This window comes from Musa acuminata, chromosome BXJ1-9, assembly GCF_036884655.1.
Source record: "Musa acuminata AAA Group cultivar baxijiao chromosome BXJ1-9, Cavendish_Baxijiao_AAA, whole genome shotgun sequence".
NCBI classification, from domain to species: domain Eukaryota; kingdom Viridiplantae; phylum Streptophyta; class Magnoliopsida; order Zingiberales; family Musaceae; genus Musa; species Musa acuminata.
In genome coordinates, this window is record NC_088335.1 from 43,816,621 (window position 1) to 43,834,246 (window position 17,626).

Consider the following 17,626-nt stretch of genomic DNA (forward strand, 5'->3'; position numbering starts at 1 on the left):
CATCCACTCTCGGTGTCATGAGAGAAGAATGTCCTACGTGTTTTTGCTCAAGTAAATCCTTAGCTAGGGTCATTTGGATTGAGAGAGAAAAGAGTTCTCTAAGAGAATCTGATTAGAGTGAGACTCGAGTAGATTCCATATGGGTCTGATAATACCATGTCCGATATTCAGTCATTGGGATATTAGATGAATAAGAGACTATATATACATGATAACTAAGGATAGATATGACTAATGGATTGGATTTTCTTGTATCATCTGGGGACTACGGCGTAGTGGCCTAATATGTCTGTAGTCGATTAGTCGAGTGAATTATTATTGAGATAATAATTTATTAAGCCAAAAGGAGTTCTGACAAATATGACTCACATCCAACTTGATATTATGCCTAGAGAGTCATACACATATAATAGGTGTTGCAACGAGTAGAGGTTCAGATATGAGATATTCGCCGGATCCATTAGAGTAAGAGATTTGAGTAGTTGGATAGAGATTTAGTACCCAATAGGGCATGATCCATTATGGTAATTTATAGAAACCTCTATAAATAAGAGGGAACCAAAAAGCCATAAGTTAGACCCTTTTTAGTTACCACCTATACTCTTCTCTCTCTCCTCGTCAGCCAACAACCTATGTTTAGGGCGTGTGGATAACAAGAAGAGTTGGCCCCTTCTTGATCCTATAGTGCACGTGAAGAGGAGGTTTGTGCAGTGATTTGAGGAGCGTATTTGTAGCCCCTATCATGTGGATCACTAATAGAGAGGAGGAATGTGATCTCCTTCATCTTCTACTATAGAGCTATAGGGTTTTATGGATATATGGTAACACGTATGGTTTTTTAGTTTTGTAGGTATTTACGCACCAATCTTCGCATGATGATAAGAAACTAGTTTATATGAAAATCTGAAATTTTTGTTTTTTATTCTTTTACTGCGCATATGATGTTGTCCCAAATTTCTCAACATGTCACAGCTTGATTGATCACCAAGGGGGCCCCTAAGGGGTCACATGAGATAGTAAGAGTGGGAAGAAGACCTAGTTAGCATAGTCCCGAGATGCTGCTTGCTTGCTATGAGCGAGTTTGGTATCGCCTCAAGGTGCGCTTGAACTTCGCTGAGGTTTCTGTACAATCAATCAGCGTTAGGATAATATTCCCAACCCGAACCCTCCTATGGTAAAGTTAGTAAGGCAGTGATAACAGTAGAGCATTTGCCTCTCTAGGCTTTGGGGCTAACTTTTATACTTGAGTAACTGATGGAGGACGACCGATCACTCATCTTGGAACCCCTCGTGTCGTTAGGGGCTCATTTATATTGGTAGCCAATGAGCACATCTCATTGAGGATTGAGTCAGGAGAGAATGATTATGAGAGTGTCGTTTATCATGGCTATAGTTTATCTAAGATAAGGTGAGATGGTCCCCGGTGTTAGGTATCCGGAAAGGAGAACCGAATCATGTCAGTTAGGACTAATGCTTCTTGAGTCCGGACATACAAACCCTCTCATGATCGACGAGAATGACGGATCATGACCCGAAGGGAGAAATCAGGACAATGAGCCTCATTGTCGTGTATTAATGTTGCTAGTGATCGGCTCGTGCAGCTTTCCCAAAGATTGAGGCGAACACGGCCAGAGGGTCGTGCACCTACCGGCAACTATAGGGGAGGGGGCACAAACTCTTCCGTACATATCGTTTCATGACAGTATGCGATTATAAAGTCAGCAGTGTAATGACTATTTTTTCTCTCATGTTTAAAGATTATGTTTTCCTTTAACAAATCAAGGTAAAATTGTCTACACAAAGACGACGAGAGAGAGAGAGAGAGAGAGAGAGAGAGAGAGAGAGAGAGAGATTGTGGAAACATGTAGTAATGGTTAGCAATGGTTGCAGCAGAGCACCGTCGGAACCGACGCCGACGGGAGGCCATCGACGAAGTACGGCGCCGCGTCGGCGTGCAAGTACGTGACCAAGAACGAGGACGGGGTGTCCATGGCTGCTCTGGCCCTGATGAACCAGGACAAGGTCCTCATGGAGAGCTGGTACTACTTGAAGGATGCGGTGTTGGACGGCGGCATCCCCTTCAACAAGGCGTACGGGATGACGGCGTTCGAGTACCACGGCACGGACGCCCGGTTCAACAAGGTGTTCAACGACGGAATAAGGAACCACTCCACCATCCTCACCAAGAAGCTGCTCGACATCTACCGCGGCTTCGAGGGCGTCTAGGTGCTCGTCGACGTCGGCGGAGGCATCGGCGCCACCCTCTACATGATCACCGCCAAGCACCCCCACAACAGGGGCATCAACTTCGACCTCCCTCAAGTCATCTCCGAGGCGCCACCCTTCCCAGGTCCCCCCATCAACGCCTCCTCTGTTCTGCGCCGCCGCAACCTGATACGTCTCACCTCTCATTCTCTCGGCATGGTGCCTTGCAGGGGTGGAACACGTCGGCGGCGACATGTTCGCGAGCGTCCCAAGCGAAGATGCAATCTTCATGAAGGTCAGAGAGTGCATGTTTCCTTCAATGCAATCCAACTGAGATTGACACTAACGAATGCAGTACCGGAGAAGGGGAAGGTGATAGTGGTGGAATGCGCCATGCCCGTGGTGCCGGAGCCGACTCCCCGAGCTCAGGGCGTCTTCAACATCGACCTCATCATGCTGGCGCACAACCGGGGAGGGAAAGAGAGGACGGAGAAGGAGTTCGAGGGGTTGGCCAAGGAGGCAGGCTTCTCCGGATTCAAAGCGAGCTACATCTTTGCCAACACCTGGGTCATGGAGTTCACCAAGTAGACTGCGACTGCACACTGTGACATCGCTTGCGTTTGCTTCGTTCGGAGATCTCGAGTCCTTTTATCATATCTTGCGTGGAGTGTCAATGATAAGCGTTTACATAACTTGATGGATTCCGTGGCCTCAGCCCGTTGACCATGCACGCGTTGACTAGTCAACGATTTGCAGATCCAATTTATTTTTTAATTAGTTTAGGTGTTTTATATGTGTCACAAGTTGTCACATAACAGCATCTATTCAAAAATAATAATAATAATAATAATAATAATAAATATCATAAAAATAATTTTTTTTATTTTTATATTGAATTTGATCTTCCAAATCCATATTCGGGATGGGAAACCTTTCTAGGAGAGTTATCCATTCTGAAAGTTCATATTAAAAAGTTACTATTATAATCTATGCGAATAAATGGGATATTACGTATTACATCATATTCTAACCAAGATAATGTGAAGTATCTCAAATCGGCATATTCTACAGCTCCAATCAAGCATGACAATATAAACATTATTAGAAAAAAATGGGGAAAATAATCTAGTAGTTCGAGGGTCCCTATCGCACAACAGGAATACAAACTGAGACAAGTAAAATTGACCTTTCTGGAATTTAATTTGCATCGTCTTTTTCTGGCCACAAATACAATTCAACATGCATGATAGCAACTCTATTTCATATGTGTCAACGTCTTGCAAAAAGTAGAACTTGTGGATGTGAATGATTGAGCTTCCTATGTCAGATCGATCAAGTTTGGTCTTCTTTCAGCCATTTCTTTTCATCATCCTTTCGTCGCAATCCATATAGGACAGTCAATCAATTACATGCATGCATGTAATAGCTTTCAGAGTCGGTTGTGAGCATTTGTGTGGTTCCAGGTTTAGACGAGGAAGAGAAGAGTTGTCCTCACTGTTTTGTGCCCACAACACTTACTACGTCTCAACAAGTCTTAATGTTGATTCCTTTCCTCACTCACGGAAGAAGTAATCATCATCTGCAGCTATTTGTTTCTACCATTTTGTGACTGTGACCAGGAAAAGGAAGAGATTACGCAGAAGAATGACTGTAATGGCAGGTTACGTGATGAAGATGACGAGCTGAAGGCGTATAAGTCCACCACCCACTGATCTCCACTCTCTCGAACTCACTCTTCATCCTTTCCCTGCTTCCAGTTGCAGAGCCATGGGATCCATCAAGGAGGAGCTGCAGCTGACCCCCCAGGAGGACGAGGAGGCCTGCATGTACGCCCTCGAGCTGGCCAGCGGCCCCATCCTGCCGATGACCGTCAAGGCCGCCGCCGAACTCGACCTCTTCGAGATCCTCGTCAAGGCCGGGCCGACCCCGAAGCTGAGCGCCGCCGACATCGCCGCCCAGATGCCCACCCAGAACCCGCAGGCGGCCGTCATGGTGGACGGGATCCTCCGCCTGCTCGCCGCCTACAACATCGTCAGATGCACCGTCGAGACCGGTGCCGACGGCAGGCCGTCGGGGAAGTACGGACCGGCGCCGGTGTGCAAGTACCTGGCCAAGAACGAGGACGGCGTGTCCATGGTCTCTCTGGCCATGATGACCCTGGACAAGGTCCTCATGGAGAGCTGGTACCACTTGAAGGACGCGGTGTTGGACGGCGGCATCCCGTTCAACAAGGCGTACGGGATGATGGCGTTCGAGTACTACGGCACGGACGCCCGGTTCAACAAGGTGTTCAACGAGGGCATGAGGAACCACTCCACCATCATCACCAAGAAGCTGCTCGACATTTACTGCGGCTTCGAGGGCGTCAAGGTGCTCGTGGACGTCGGCGGCGGCGTCGGCAGCACCATCTCCATCATTGTCGCCAAGCACCCTCACATCAAGGCCATCAACTTCGACCTCCCCCATGTCATCTCCGAGGCGACACCCATCGCAGGTCCATCTCGACCACCGCAACCTGATCTCATCTTAAGCGCTCATGGAGTTGTTTGCTTGCCGCAGGAGTCGAGCATACAGCCGGCGACATGTTCGCGAGCGTTCCGAGCGGAGACGCCATCCTGTTGAAAGTGATAAGTGTTATAAATTGTTCAAATTAAAAAGAAAAAAAAATCAAAAGATTTATTTGAAAAGGTATTTTTTTTATAGTTATTTTGATAGTTATTTTTCTAAGATAGTGTCTTTTGAAAAAATATCTATAAATAGATATTTGAAAGTAAATTATTAAGACATTTTTTTGAATTAGATATTCTCTAATTTCTCCTTGAAGATTCTTTATTGTTTATTCAATACAGAACTTCTAAAGGCTTGTCATATCCACTAAAATTATTTGCATCAAACTCATAGCAATCTTATTGAGAAGAAGATGCAAATATCATTTTTAGGAAAGTATTTATACATGTTTCAAGCCTAAATATCTTTACTAAAAGTATTCTTGATCTTATGTTTGCTATTTGTTTCCATAGTATTTTTATCTTTTTCTTTGTCATATTTTTTCAATAATCTAAAAATGATATTTTTGAGTTTATATAAATTCGCTATAGAGGCCAAAAATATCATCAAATTATTGAATCAAGATTTTGTTTGTTTGAATCATTTTGATAGAACGAATTTTACTTGTTGGCAAGATAAGATGAAACTCATGTTGACTGCTTTGAAGATCTTCTATGTGTTTGATCCAAATCTTCAACCAATTCTTGATCCAACCGATGATGACACCGATGAAGTCAAGGCTGAACAAAATAAGAGAATCGAAGATGAAGTCATATATAGAGGACACATCTCAATGTTCTTTCGGATCGGCTTTATGATCTTTATACGGTGGAACCATCTATAAAAGCAATTTGGAATGCTTTGAAATTCAAGTATCATGCCGAGGAGGAAGGTACAAAGAAATTTTTGATTTCTAAATATTTTGATTACAAGTTTATGGATGACAAGCCAATCTTGGCATAAATGCATAAGTTGCATGTCATTGTTAATCAATTGAAGGCTAAAAAAATCAAATTTTCTGAACCTTTTCAAGTATAGGCTATAATAGCCAAGTTGCCTTCATCTTGAAAAGGGTATAAGAAGAAGATTTTGCATGACTCTAAGGATATCACTTTGGAGCAAATTCAAAAACATCTTCGAATCGAGGAGGAATTGAGGATGAGAGACAAGAGTGAGAACTCTTTTTACAATATAAAAGCAAATACTGTGAATCGGCCTAAGAACTCCAACAAAGGCAAGCAAAACAAAGAATCATTTTGGCCCCAAAAGGGATCAAAGAAAATTTAAAAAGCCAAAGAGTGGAGGTTGTTTTGTTTGTGGAAAACCTGATCATTTTGCTAGGGATTGCAGATTTAAAAAAGGCCAGAAACCGAAAGTCAACTCCGTTGAGGGAGATGATAATATAATTGCTATGGTGAGCGAAGTGAATGTCATATTTGGTAAGGTTTCTAATTGGTAGTACGATACTTGTACTACCGTCCATGTTTGTTATGATAAGGCACTCTTCAAGACTTACAAAGAAGTCACAGAAGGGTAAGAGATTCAAATGGGAAATAAAGTTCGTTCTAAGGTGATTGACAAGGGAAATGTGGAACTCACTTTCACTTCGGGTAAGAAAGTCACTCTTACTAATGTTCTTCATGTACCGGATATGAGTAGAAATTTAGTAAGTGGGAATCTCCTTAGCAAACATGAAATTAAATCTATATTTGAATTCGGGAAGTTAATTCTATCCCGTAATGAAACTTTTGTTAGAAAATGTTAGGAATGGTCAAATTATCTATTGTTGATAATGATTCTAAATTTAACAAAGATGTTTCTATTTATATTGTTGATTCTTATTCATTATGGCATGATAGATTAACACATATTGGAACTAGCACTATTGGAAGAATGATTAAGTGTGATTTAATAAATATTCATTTTGATGATCTTAATAAATGTGAAATTTGTGTTAAATCAAAGATGATGAAGAAACCGTTCAAAAGTGTTGAAAGATATACTAATTTGTTAGACTTAATACATTCTGATATATGTGGATTAAATGACATATTAACAAGAGGAGGTAATAGATATTTCATTACTTTTATAGATGATATGTCTAGATTCACATATGTGTACTTATTGAAACATAAAAAATAATACTTTTAATACTTTTAAGGCATATAAAACAGAAGTTGAAAATCAATTGGGAAAGAAAATTAAATCTTTAAGAAGTGATAGAGGAGGAGAATACTTTCCTAATGAATTTAATTTGTTTTGTGAACAACATGGTATAATTCATGAATGTTCAGCACATAGAACACCTGAGTAAAATGGATTAGCAGAAAAAAAAAATAGAACTTATCTAGAGATGATTAATGCTATATTGTTGCATGCTAAATTATCTTATAATTTGTGGGGAGAAGCTTTATTAGCTGCATGTCATATCTTAAATAGAATTCCCTCTAAAAAGAATAAAATCTCTCCATATGAGTTATAGAAAGGAAGACAATCTAACATTGATTATTTTAAAGTGTGAGGGTGTCTTGCATATTGTAAGAATAATGATCCTCAAAGGACAAAGTTGGGACCTAGATATGCATTTATAGGCTATGCTTCAAATAGCAAAGCATATAAACTTCTTAATTTGAAATCTAATATCATGATAGAATCTCGAGATGTGGAGTTCTTTGAATATTTAATGACTTCAAGCAATAATGTTCATCCTCCAACTAGTGAGGAGTCATTAGTGGAGACATCTCAAAAGGTTGGTGAGCAACCTAATATTCCTTTGATTGGACATCAATCAAGTTCACAAGAGGTTGGAGAGTAATCTCATAAATTAAGGAGAAGCACTCGTATACGAAAAGCAAAAACAATTCCTCTTGTTTTACAAGTGGAAGATGATCCATTCACAAAACCTCTTACAAGAGAAGTTGTAAGATCAACATCAAAATGGATGGGGCTAAAACTCTTTGAATAAAAGATCCACCAATGATAGCAACCCTACTCGACATTATGAAATGAGTAATGAAGAGTTCAAAGGGTAAGAACAAGTCATTGACATGTGGAGTGATTCAGCACTTTGAAATATTTTACGAGTCCCATCTAAAGATTTTAAAGTACTGGTTGTCACCAAATGAGGGTTGAGTTAATTATACTCTTAATGAAGTTCAGTCAAGTTAGGACAAGTATCTCAAAGAGTGACAAAGATACTATAAGAACTTCACCTATATGAACTTAGAAGTGGTGTCGCTTCAATTGAGAGTTGGAGTTTTCTTTCATAAAAGTTCATGAACTTGGATGAGCCCAAGACCATATTAGGGTCAAGCGAGATTTTATGAGGAATACAAGGATATTGTATTTATATGTGTGGTATCACCGATGTTGTCATTAGGACTAACAAATTCAAAGCTTTTATGCTATTTGGGATTTCGACTTCACTTTGTAATGCTTACACTAAGATAATATTCAAATTAAAAGATATATTATTTTATTTATAAATACTATTTAATCACTTGGAGAAAATTTTAAATTTGAACAAGTGGAGGATTGTTATAAATTATTCAAATTAAAAAAGAAAAAATTTCTTTTCAAAAGATTTATTTGAAAAGGTGTTTTCTTTTATAGTTATTTTGATAGTTATTTTTCAAAGGTTATGTCTTTTGAGAAAATATCTATAAATAGATATTTGAGGGTAAATTGTTAACACATCTTTTTCATATTCTTCTTCTTTACTCTCCAAGTGATTGAATTAGATATTCTCTAATTTCTCTATGAAGATTCTTTATTGTTTGCTCAATACAGATCTTCCAAAGACTTGTCATATCCATTAAAACTATTTGCATCAAACCCATAACAATCTTATTGAGAAGAGGGTGCAAATATCATTTTTAGGAAAGTGTTTATACACGTTTCAAGCCTAAATATCTTTCCTAAAAGTATTTTTGATCTTGTGTTTGTTATTTGTTTCCATAGTATTTTTATCCTCTTCTTTGTCGTATTTTCCCAACAATAATACCACAAACCCTCCAAATCAAACATGCGGACTGACTTTAGGTTTTGGGGATGCATGCAGTGGATCCTCCACGATTGGAGCGACGAGCTGTGCGTGAAGATACTGAGGAACTGTTGGAAGGCATTGCCGGAGAAAGGAAGGGTTATATTGGTGGAGTGCGTCCTCCCGGTGGTTCCGGAGCCAATGGGGCGAGGTCGGGGAATGTTCCATTTGGACCTCGCGATGATGGCTCACTTCCCGGGAGGGAAGGAGAGGACAGAGATAGAGTACGAGATGTTAGCAAGAGAAGCAGGCTTCTCAGGATTCAAAGCCACTTACGTCTTCGCTAATACTTGGGTCATTGAGATCGCGAAATAGAATGGGGAATTATAGTTTAAGTGCATGCATGTTCTATTTCTGGATCCTATATGTTGTGATCTTATGCACTAATGTTCTATCTAAAATTATCTCTAAAGAGAACATTGGCCTATGATTCTCTTCTAATGTAAGTCTATTCAATAATTTATAATAAATTTATCCTTCTAATATTTTTAATGTTTATTCAAAAGTGAATACATATTATTTATTTAAATTAATTCATAAATATATAATATAAATAAATGTATGTATGTATGTATATATGTATGTACTCTGATAAAAAATTTCATATGACCCAAATATATAATAAATAAATAAATATAATCATGTTAATAAATATAAATAATCTTAAAAAATAAATAAATAAAATTTTATCTTATAAAAAATATAAATCATATTGATTTCTTATAAAATTATTTTGATATTTTTATAATTTTATAATTTTATATAACATCAAGAGGGTTTTTAAAATTTAAAAAAAATATATATAAGTATTAGCATTTGAACATTTTTAATACAGCATCTAAATCAAATACGATCTGAAAAAAAAAATTTCAAGCATTGAAATGTGTTTTGGAACCTCGATACATATTTTATGGAAGAACCATTCTCAAGAGGAGATTTTTATGGCAAGAGTAGCTTTCAAGTGATTCAAATGAAAACATTTGTTAATCTGTTGCTATATGCATCTTTAAAAGCTAAACTACATTGCAAGTACAATTGCAAGGGGAAATTGTATGAGAATATGATGATCAATAATAGTAATAAGTTCTAATGCTATTCATGTTAGAACATCATTTGTCAAATGTGGAGGTGGTTCCATCAAATCTTTTGGCAACTTATATAAGTTTAGTCCATGCTCTTTCAATGTCTTATTTATTTATAAGTACATCTTAAACATTGATATGATTATGATGTATTAAACCCTCTTATCAAAGATCACGGGTTTAAAATCTCATCCGATGTATTCTTACACCTTAAACATTGATCCGATAGTGATACAGGAAGCTCACTTACCACAAATTGATGATTTTAAATCTCATCCAATATATTTTTACACATTAAACATTACTATGGTGGTGGTGTACCAAACTCTCTTATCAAAGACCAAGGGTTTGAAACTTCATCCGATATATTTTTATCGCCTTAAATGTTGATATGATAATAATGTATCAAACCCTTTTATCAAAGGTTTAAGGATTCAAAACCTCAACTATATTTTTACACCTTAAACATTGATCTGATAATAATGTATCAAACCCTTTTATCAAAGGTTTAAAGATTCAAAACCTCAACAAACACATTTAACACCTTAAATATTGGTTTGATAGTGATGTTTTAGATCCTCTTACCAAAGGTTGAAATGTTCAAAGTCTCATTCGACATATTTTTGAAGATATTAGTTAGCTTAGTTAGTAAAGATTTTTAATAGTATATTAGAAGTTCTTGGGTTCGAATCCCGCCATCTCTTTGAGAAAAATTGAAGTGTACAAATATTCTTATCATAATGATTCATTTGGGGAAACTTCTAAATATTTTTTGACTTCAAGTGAACTAGTTGATCATTCCAGGTAGAAAAATCCATGCTGACAATGAGAAGGTTGAAGGAGTCTTGATTGGCCTGCAAATTTCTAATTTTGGACAATGGTAACTTTCTAGACACTGGTGAGACTATGTAGGACCTATTTGTCTTCTATACTTGTAAGACCATGAGAGACAGTCATGAGATGATAATATTTTTCCTTAGTGTGTATGATGAATATGACTCTTATTTTCTCAAGAGTTTATGATAGACATATAAAATAGTAAAATTTAATTCTCACTCAAAAGGACAAAAGATACTTTTTATTTTCTCTATGAGTTTGAAACAGAATTTTTATTTTCTTGGAAGTCGGTTGAATGTCCCATGACTCATTTGGAGCATCTAAAATGATGGAAGTTTTCCATCATAATCCTTATCATCTAAAAATTTGGAGTGATCTATAATCCAAAAAATTTTTAGGGGTGGACATATAATACTAAACTTTGGAGGGGCAACTATGCAACTTCTAGACTTTGAAAGGATAGATATGTAAAATCATCTTCTTCCCTTTCTGTCTCTTTTATTCTTAGATTAATTTTCCCATAAGCATTTGTCCCTCCTTTGACAAAGGTTGTGCAATAACTATTCCATCATCAAACATGCTCACCTCAGATGATGCATGTGAAACTGGTTAGACTAATCCAGGTGCCATGTTTGTGCATGACCATGGTGAAGACAATAATGCAGATAGATAAGGAACTTGAGGTTCAAAGGAAGCAGACATTATGATTAAGAACAAAACAGTTGATGAACTGGTAGACATTTCAAGAATTAACTGTGGGTGTCTCTCTCTATCTCTAAACTTAATGATACCCTGATCTGCCAGTGAACACAAAATTCCATCCATATATTCCATACTTCAAGCCACATCAAGGCACAGTTCTCTTGTTCAAATGCAAACTCTTCTACAAAAATGGCTAACTTCTCTATCCAACCCAGCCATGTAGATAGAGAGAAGGTGCATCTGCACCTGCTACAAGCTACACTAAATAATGTTAAGTCAACTCATTTAAAACAAGGACTTCAGAAAGATGGGATCATGTTAGATACTTGAATGAACAGTTCAACAATCAGCCCTCTCTCCTTTTTCCTTGACGCCATTAAGGAACTTTCAAACCTTGTCATGGCGGCCAAAATCAACATCAACATAACCACGAGTACATAAAGCTGTAAGTTTAATCAGTCCTACAAGCTGGAAACTCACCATTCCTGCAGCTCTTTTCATGTACTTGTCCTGGAAACCAGAATTATGGAATAAGTTAAGCTTATGTAATGATTGACAACACCACCAAGTCATAATATCCCAATTACTTAGGGTTGATTTCATGATGCACTGATCTTTTAAAGAATTAATCCAACTTTCATCAATCAAAATAATGTCAACAAATAACATAATTTTGTGTAAGGCTAGTTTCATCCACAAGTCATGTGAAAAAATAAATACTTAAATCTACTCCTCAATGATCCTATAATAATATAAGAATTTGTTACACATCTTTGGCAGTGCTAGTACTAAAGACTACTCTATCATACATATCCTTTTTATATCAATATTAGATAGTCTTTTTTTTCACTAAAACCTAATGTAAAACATACACAAATATTATCTTCTTCTCTCTATATTTTTATTAATTATTTTCATAAATAAATAATTTCTATGATTGATCTTACAAGCAAAAAATAAAACTAATTTTCAAGTATACTTGTCTTATATCTAACTCTACTATCAATCACTCCTTTAGTTTTATAGTATGCATCATTACTATAAACAAGGAATAATTATGAACATCTCGTTCTTATATATCAATACAAAAAAGCTTCTCCTCCATTACTAGACATTTTTTTAGTTTTCAAAGTCTTTTTTAATAAACTAGTTAATAAAACAATTCTTGATCTCATAAGTTTCTCTATATCCCAATAGAGATATCATCAAGTTCTACACTTACCAATTTTCATCTCTCTTCAAAACTTTTTTTTTAATTTACTCGAACTTTATAGACAAATCTATGATCCCTAAAGTTGTCACTATTTTCTATCTCCAAAGGCAAGTTATCTATAGAATGTTTATCAAATAATTTATAAAATTAACTCCCCCATCATGTTCTTGAAACTTTGGGAAAGAGTTATCGAAAGTAGGATAAGACTTGAAATAAAGTTGTCACTATTTTCTATCTCCAAAGGCAAGTTATCTATAGAATGTTTATCAAATAATTTATAAAATTAACTCCCCCATCATGTTCTTGAAACTTTGGGAAAGAGTTATCGAAAGTAGGATAAGACTTGAAATAAATATCTCTTAAAATTAATTTTATTTTATGCTTGGAAGATTAAATTTTATTTATTTATTAAGATAATTAATAAAAATATAAGGAGAAAAAAAAATTATAATTTTTATTAACTTAGAGAAAGCATATGATAAGGTTCCTAGAGATTTATTATCACGAGTTTTAAAAAAAAAATGTATCCACTAATTATATTGATATTATTAAATATATGTATAATAATATAGTTACTAGTGTTAGAACTATAGGAAGTGTGTCTACTAAGTTTCCAATTAGCATAGGATTACACCAAGAATCCGTATTAAGTCTCTACCTTTTTACATTGATAATAAATGAACTTACTAGTGACTTACATGATAGATCTCCCTGATATATGTTATTTGCTAATGATATTATCTTAATTGATGAAAGCTTAAGTGGAATTAATTTAAACTTGAACTATGAAGCCAAGCCTTAGAAACTAAAGGTTTTAGATTAAATAGGACTAAAACTAAATATATAAAATATAATTTTAGTGATTCTAGAAATAAATAAAATAATATAGTTAACTTGGATGTATAAAAAGTCTTTTTAAGTAAAAGTTTCAAGTATCCTAAATCAATTATTTAATAAGATAGAGATATCAATAAATATATTATTCATAAAGTAAAGAAAAGATTATTAAAATAACGAAGGACGTCAAGAGTCTTGTGTGATCATCGGATACCTTTAAAATAAAAAAAAATATATGAAACAATTATGAAATCAACAATGCTTTATGAATCTAAGTGTTAGGCAGTTAAAAAAAAACATATACAAAAAGTTTGTGTTGCCGAGATGGATATGTAAAATTACTATGAAAGAAAAGAAAAAAAATACTTTTATTCGTGAACCATTATGTACCATTTCGAAAGAGGATAAAATGAGAGAAAATCATTTAAGATGGTATAGGCATGTATTAAGATTTTCGGATGTGGTAGTCAAAAGAAGTGAAATAATTAATATTAACGATATAAGAAGAGGTGAAAGGAAGACCTAAAAAAGATTTTGATATAAACTATAAATAAATATTTAAGTGTTTTGAACTTAACTAAACATCATTTTACAGATCTCAATGATGGCAAAAAATCCATGTAACCAACTCCAAATAGTTGGGACTTATGACTTTATTATTGTTGTTGTTGTTGTAACTCTTACATTATTCCTTAATTTCCATACCAATAATAAGCATCCTTTAATTTAATCTTTAACTCTTTATGCATCAATTGTTACCTCACTTTCTCTATATCCTTTCCTCCATTTTTAGTATCTTACTTACCATAAAAATTTTAACAAATCTTAATAGTCTTCTTTTAAATAGTATACATCTTTTAAACTTCTCATTTTTAAGTCTATCCTGGTAAACAGAATAATCCAAGTCAAACTTCTTTAGTAGCGCGCATTATCTTTTCCATATTACAAGCAACAAACAATCACTGACTAATCCCAAGTTTAGTTCAAGTTCATGTGTAAAAATGTTTATTTAATTATTATAAAATAAGAGAAAGACTCTGAGTTATTGATCCTGGAGGGGTATTATCTTGTATCCATCTCAACCACTCCAATACATCTGAGCTTCTCAATACTCCATTGAACTTTATCTCTCTCACTCATGCAAGAACCTTTTGCTTTCTCAGACCCAAACTCTTCTATAAGCCCTCAAAAAAAGATCTCGATAAGTGGAAATACATCATTCCAAATCAGAGCAAGTTGTTCTCATCCAAAATTCAAAACCCATGAGAGAGAAACAATTAGAGTTGTATCTCATCATCAAACACTTCCAATAATATTTTTGTACTTTTCATTTACAAGTATATGTAAAGGCCTTCTCCCAATTTTACAGTGGACATAAAGAAAAATCATTCATTATGACTTTGGAATGCAATCACGACCACCTGTGGTTCAACTTAATATCCCCATTAAGTTAATAGTACAACCAAAACACTAGTATTCTTGCTTGACTGAATCATCTTATAATTACATCTTCAGCCAGGCTGAGGTTCCAAATAGTTACAAGGTAGTCTAGAGTCACCAACAAGACATATTCATTAAAACTAAAGAATTTACCTGTATATTACAAGAACAAAAATATCCCTTGCCACATGAAAGAAACAAACGTAAAAACATATCACATTATGATATTTTAATTCTTTACACAGATGAAGTTTGATTTATGTTACTATATCAATGACCCACTTATTCTGCATGAAAGGAAGATAACATTTGTAAAGATAGACAAACCACTAGACTAGAGCTTTCCAAAAATACATTTTCAGTGCCAAGATGTACATTAAAAGAATTTCCTTTGTCTAGTCCATATTAACAACTGCAAATTATAGCTCCATTGTAGAACTAGTAATCGTCAGTGATTTGGTAGATAAATGATCACAACATCCAACTTCATGGAACCTTACAAAAAAACATTTTTACAGATTACATCAACTAATATATACAACGATAGGTTTTGTGACATTTCAAAATTCTGTCAAGACTAAAATACCATCCTGCTACTAAACATGTTTTTGACTCCAAAAGTGAGAAGGAACTAGGATGCAGCTAGGCCATTTCATCACATTGATGAAGAAAACTATCCTCACATATGATTCAATCTACTACTTAGATTACATCACGACAAACACCTAAAGTGCAATATTTCAAAAGGAATATAAACTTATAAACGTATGATCAACTCAAATTCAGAGTTCTAAACCAAATCAGATAGTTCAAGAAACATTTATAAGCAAAGAATCAGACAACTTCAAGTTAACAAGATAAGCAGAACAAGAAAAGGCAGTACCTATCAACTGTACACAACCAAACTTTGATCCCAATTTTGATTCGCCATAATACTCCTAGTATGCTGAGAATCAAACTCATAGTCTCAAAAATATCAAACTCAAAATCCATCCTCCATGTCTAAAATCTCAACCACCAAAGAAGGAAAAGAAGCCCTTCTTCTTGGGTTCCTCCTCAACCATGACAGCAGTCATTGTATCCTGCTCCACCAGTCTCCATGCTGCCTGCTCGAATGCAAGTCCAGCCATTGTGGGAGGCTTGTTTAGAACAAGTGGATATCCCCTATTCGTGCTTTTGATAACTTCTGAATCCTCCGGGATGACACCAAGCAATGCAAGTCCAAGCATTTCCTGCACGTCAAGCACTGACATCATGTCCTCGCCCCTTATTAGGTCCGTACGAACCCGATTGACGATCATCTTGATGTCACGGATGCCATCGCACTCGAGAAGGCCAGTGACACGGTCGGCGTCGCGTAGGGCAGTGATGTCGGGGGTGGTGACCAACACGGCCTCATTCGCCGGCGCGATGGCGGTGATGAATCCGGCATCTATGCCGGCGGGGCAGTCGATGAGCACGAAATGTGGAGGACCCGCCGGCCGTGAGCGGAGCGCGTCGACAACCCACGTAAGAGCCTTGGCGCCGAAGCCGAGTGGGAGCTTAGAGCGGGGCTTGGAGATGCAAAGGAGCTCGAGCGAGGGACAACGGCGGTCGCGGACGAGGGCCTGGTCGAGGCGGCAGTCGCCGTTGAGGACCTCGACGGCGGTGTAGTTGACGCGGTTCTCGAGGCCAAGGAGGAGGTCGAGGTTTCGGAGACCGGCGTCGGCGTCGATGGCGACGACGGAGAAGCCGAAGCGGGCTAGGGAGAGGCCGACGTTGGCGGTGGTAGTGGTCTTGCCGACGCCGCCTTTTCCGGAAGTGACGACCACCACGCGGGGGGTCTCCCCGGCGAGCTGGGGCTTACGGTTCCACTGGAGGGCGGCTGAGACAGCAGGGCGGCGACGGTGTTGAGGAGAGAGGATCTTGGAGGGGAGGAAGAGGGGGGGATGGGAGGGGGAGAGGGGGATGGAAGGGAGAAGATGGGGGAAGGGGGAAGCCATCGGTAGGGTTTCGGGGACGCGGGGTTTCAAAGGGAGAAGTGGAAGAAGGGATCGGCGGCCATGGCCGATTAGGGAGCGAGGAATGACGCGTGCGATTGCAATCGAAAGGGGATTCGGTGGGTTTGGCTGAATAAATGGGTTCGGGCTCGGGTCGGGTTCTAATAAAGCGGGTTTGGTCGAGCCCTTCCTCTCTCTCCTACTCACTCATCTACGGGTCGCAATGGATCGGGTATTTCCATTACCCGATCCGTTTAAGTCAATTTAGAAACCTCGCTAATCGAATTTAAATTAGGTATAAATAAGAAAATTAACACCGATTCTAACATCAAGTAGAGGGAGAATAATTATGAACCTGAGATATTTATATGAAGTATTGATGGATAAGCACGCAATACTCATCAGTTTCTTAATCAGGGACTCACATGGAAACAAACTACCCAAAGAATGATGAAGTCAGTACTGTCTCATGCTACAGAAAATACTGAAGCAAACAGTATTCTCCATCCCATACGCCATCCCCTGTACCACCGTCGCTGCCGCCGCCGACGTCCACTGCCTCCCAACTAACCGCCGCCGCCGCCGAATCTACCGTCTCACTTGACCCGTTTCCACCCACGCCTATCTACATTCGACAGTTCCAATTGCTCTTTCAAAAGAGCCACCCTCGACGGCCGCCAACACGAGCAGTGGAAGGAGGAGGTGCAGGCGGAGATACGGGTGAGAAGCGGACTGGAGCGGA

The 17,626-nt window shown here is 37.4% G+C and overlaps 3 protein-coding genes across 3 annotated transcripts; 2 read left to right on the forward strand and 1 right to left on the reverse strand.

The window, feature by feature from the left end:
* Positions 1 to 1,853: 1,853 nt before the first annotated feature.
* On the forward strand, positions 1,854 to 3,013 carry LOC103998982 (uncharacterized). Its single transcript, XM_065083888.1, has 2 exons — positions 1,854 to 2,350; positions 2,436 to 3,013. The coding sequence occupies exons 1-2, from the start codon at positions 1,881 to 1,883 to the stop codon at positions 2,791 to 2,793; spliced, it is 828 nt and encodes a 275-aa protein (XP_064939960.1). The 5' UTR covers positions 1,854 to 1,880; the 3' UTR covers positions 2,794 to 3,013.
* Positions 3,014 to 3,598: 585 nt separating this feature from the next.
* On the forward strand, positions 3,599 to 9,212 carry LOC135593669 (flavone 3'-O-methyltransferase 1-like). The gene is made up of 3 exons (XM_065083887.1): positions 3,599 to 4,699; positions 4,765 to 4,829; positions 8,813 to 9,212. Exons 1-3 carry the CDS (start codon positions 3,973 to 3,975, stop codon positions 9,107 to 9,109), a joined length of 1,089 nt encoding a protein of 362 aa, XP_064939959.1. The 5' UTR covers positions 3,599 to 3,972; the 3' UTR covers positions 9,110 to 9,212.
* Positions 9,213 to 11,517: 2,305 nt separating this feature from the next.
* On the reverse strand, positions 11,518 to 17,184 carry LOC135593671 (septum site-determining protein minD homolog, chloroplastic-like). Its single transcript, XM_065083892.1, has 2 exons — positions 15,789 to 17,184; positions 11,518 to 11,925 (listed from the first exon to the last, which is right to left on the reverse strand). The coding sequence occupies exon 1, from the start codon at positions 16,885 to 16,887 to the stop codon at positions 15,916 to 15,918; it is 972 nt and encodes a 323-aa protein (XP_064939964.1). The 5' UTR covers positions 16,888 to 17,184; the 3' UTR covers positions 11,518 to 11,925; positions 15,789 to 15,915.
* Between the last annotated feature and the right edge of the window lie 442 nt (positions 17,185 to 17,626).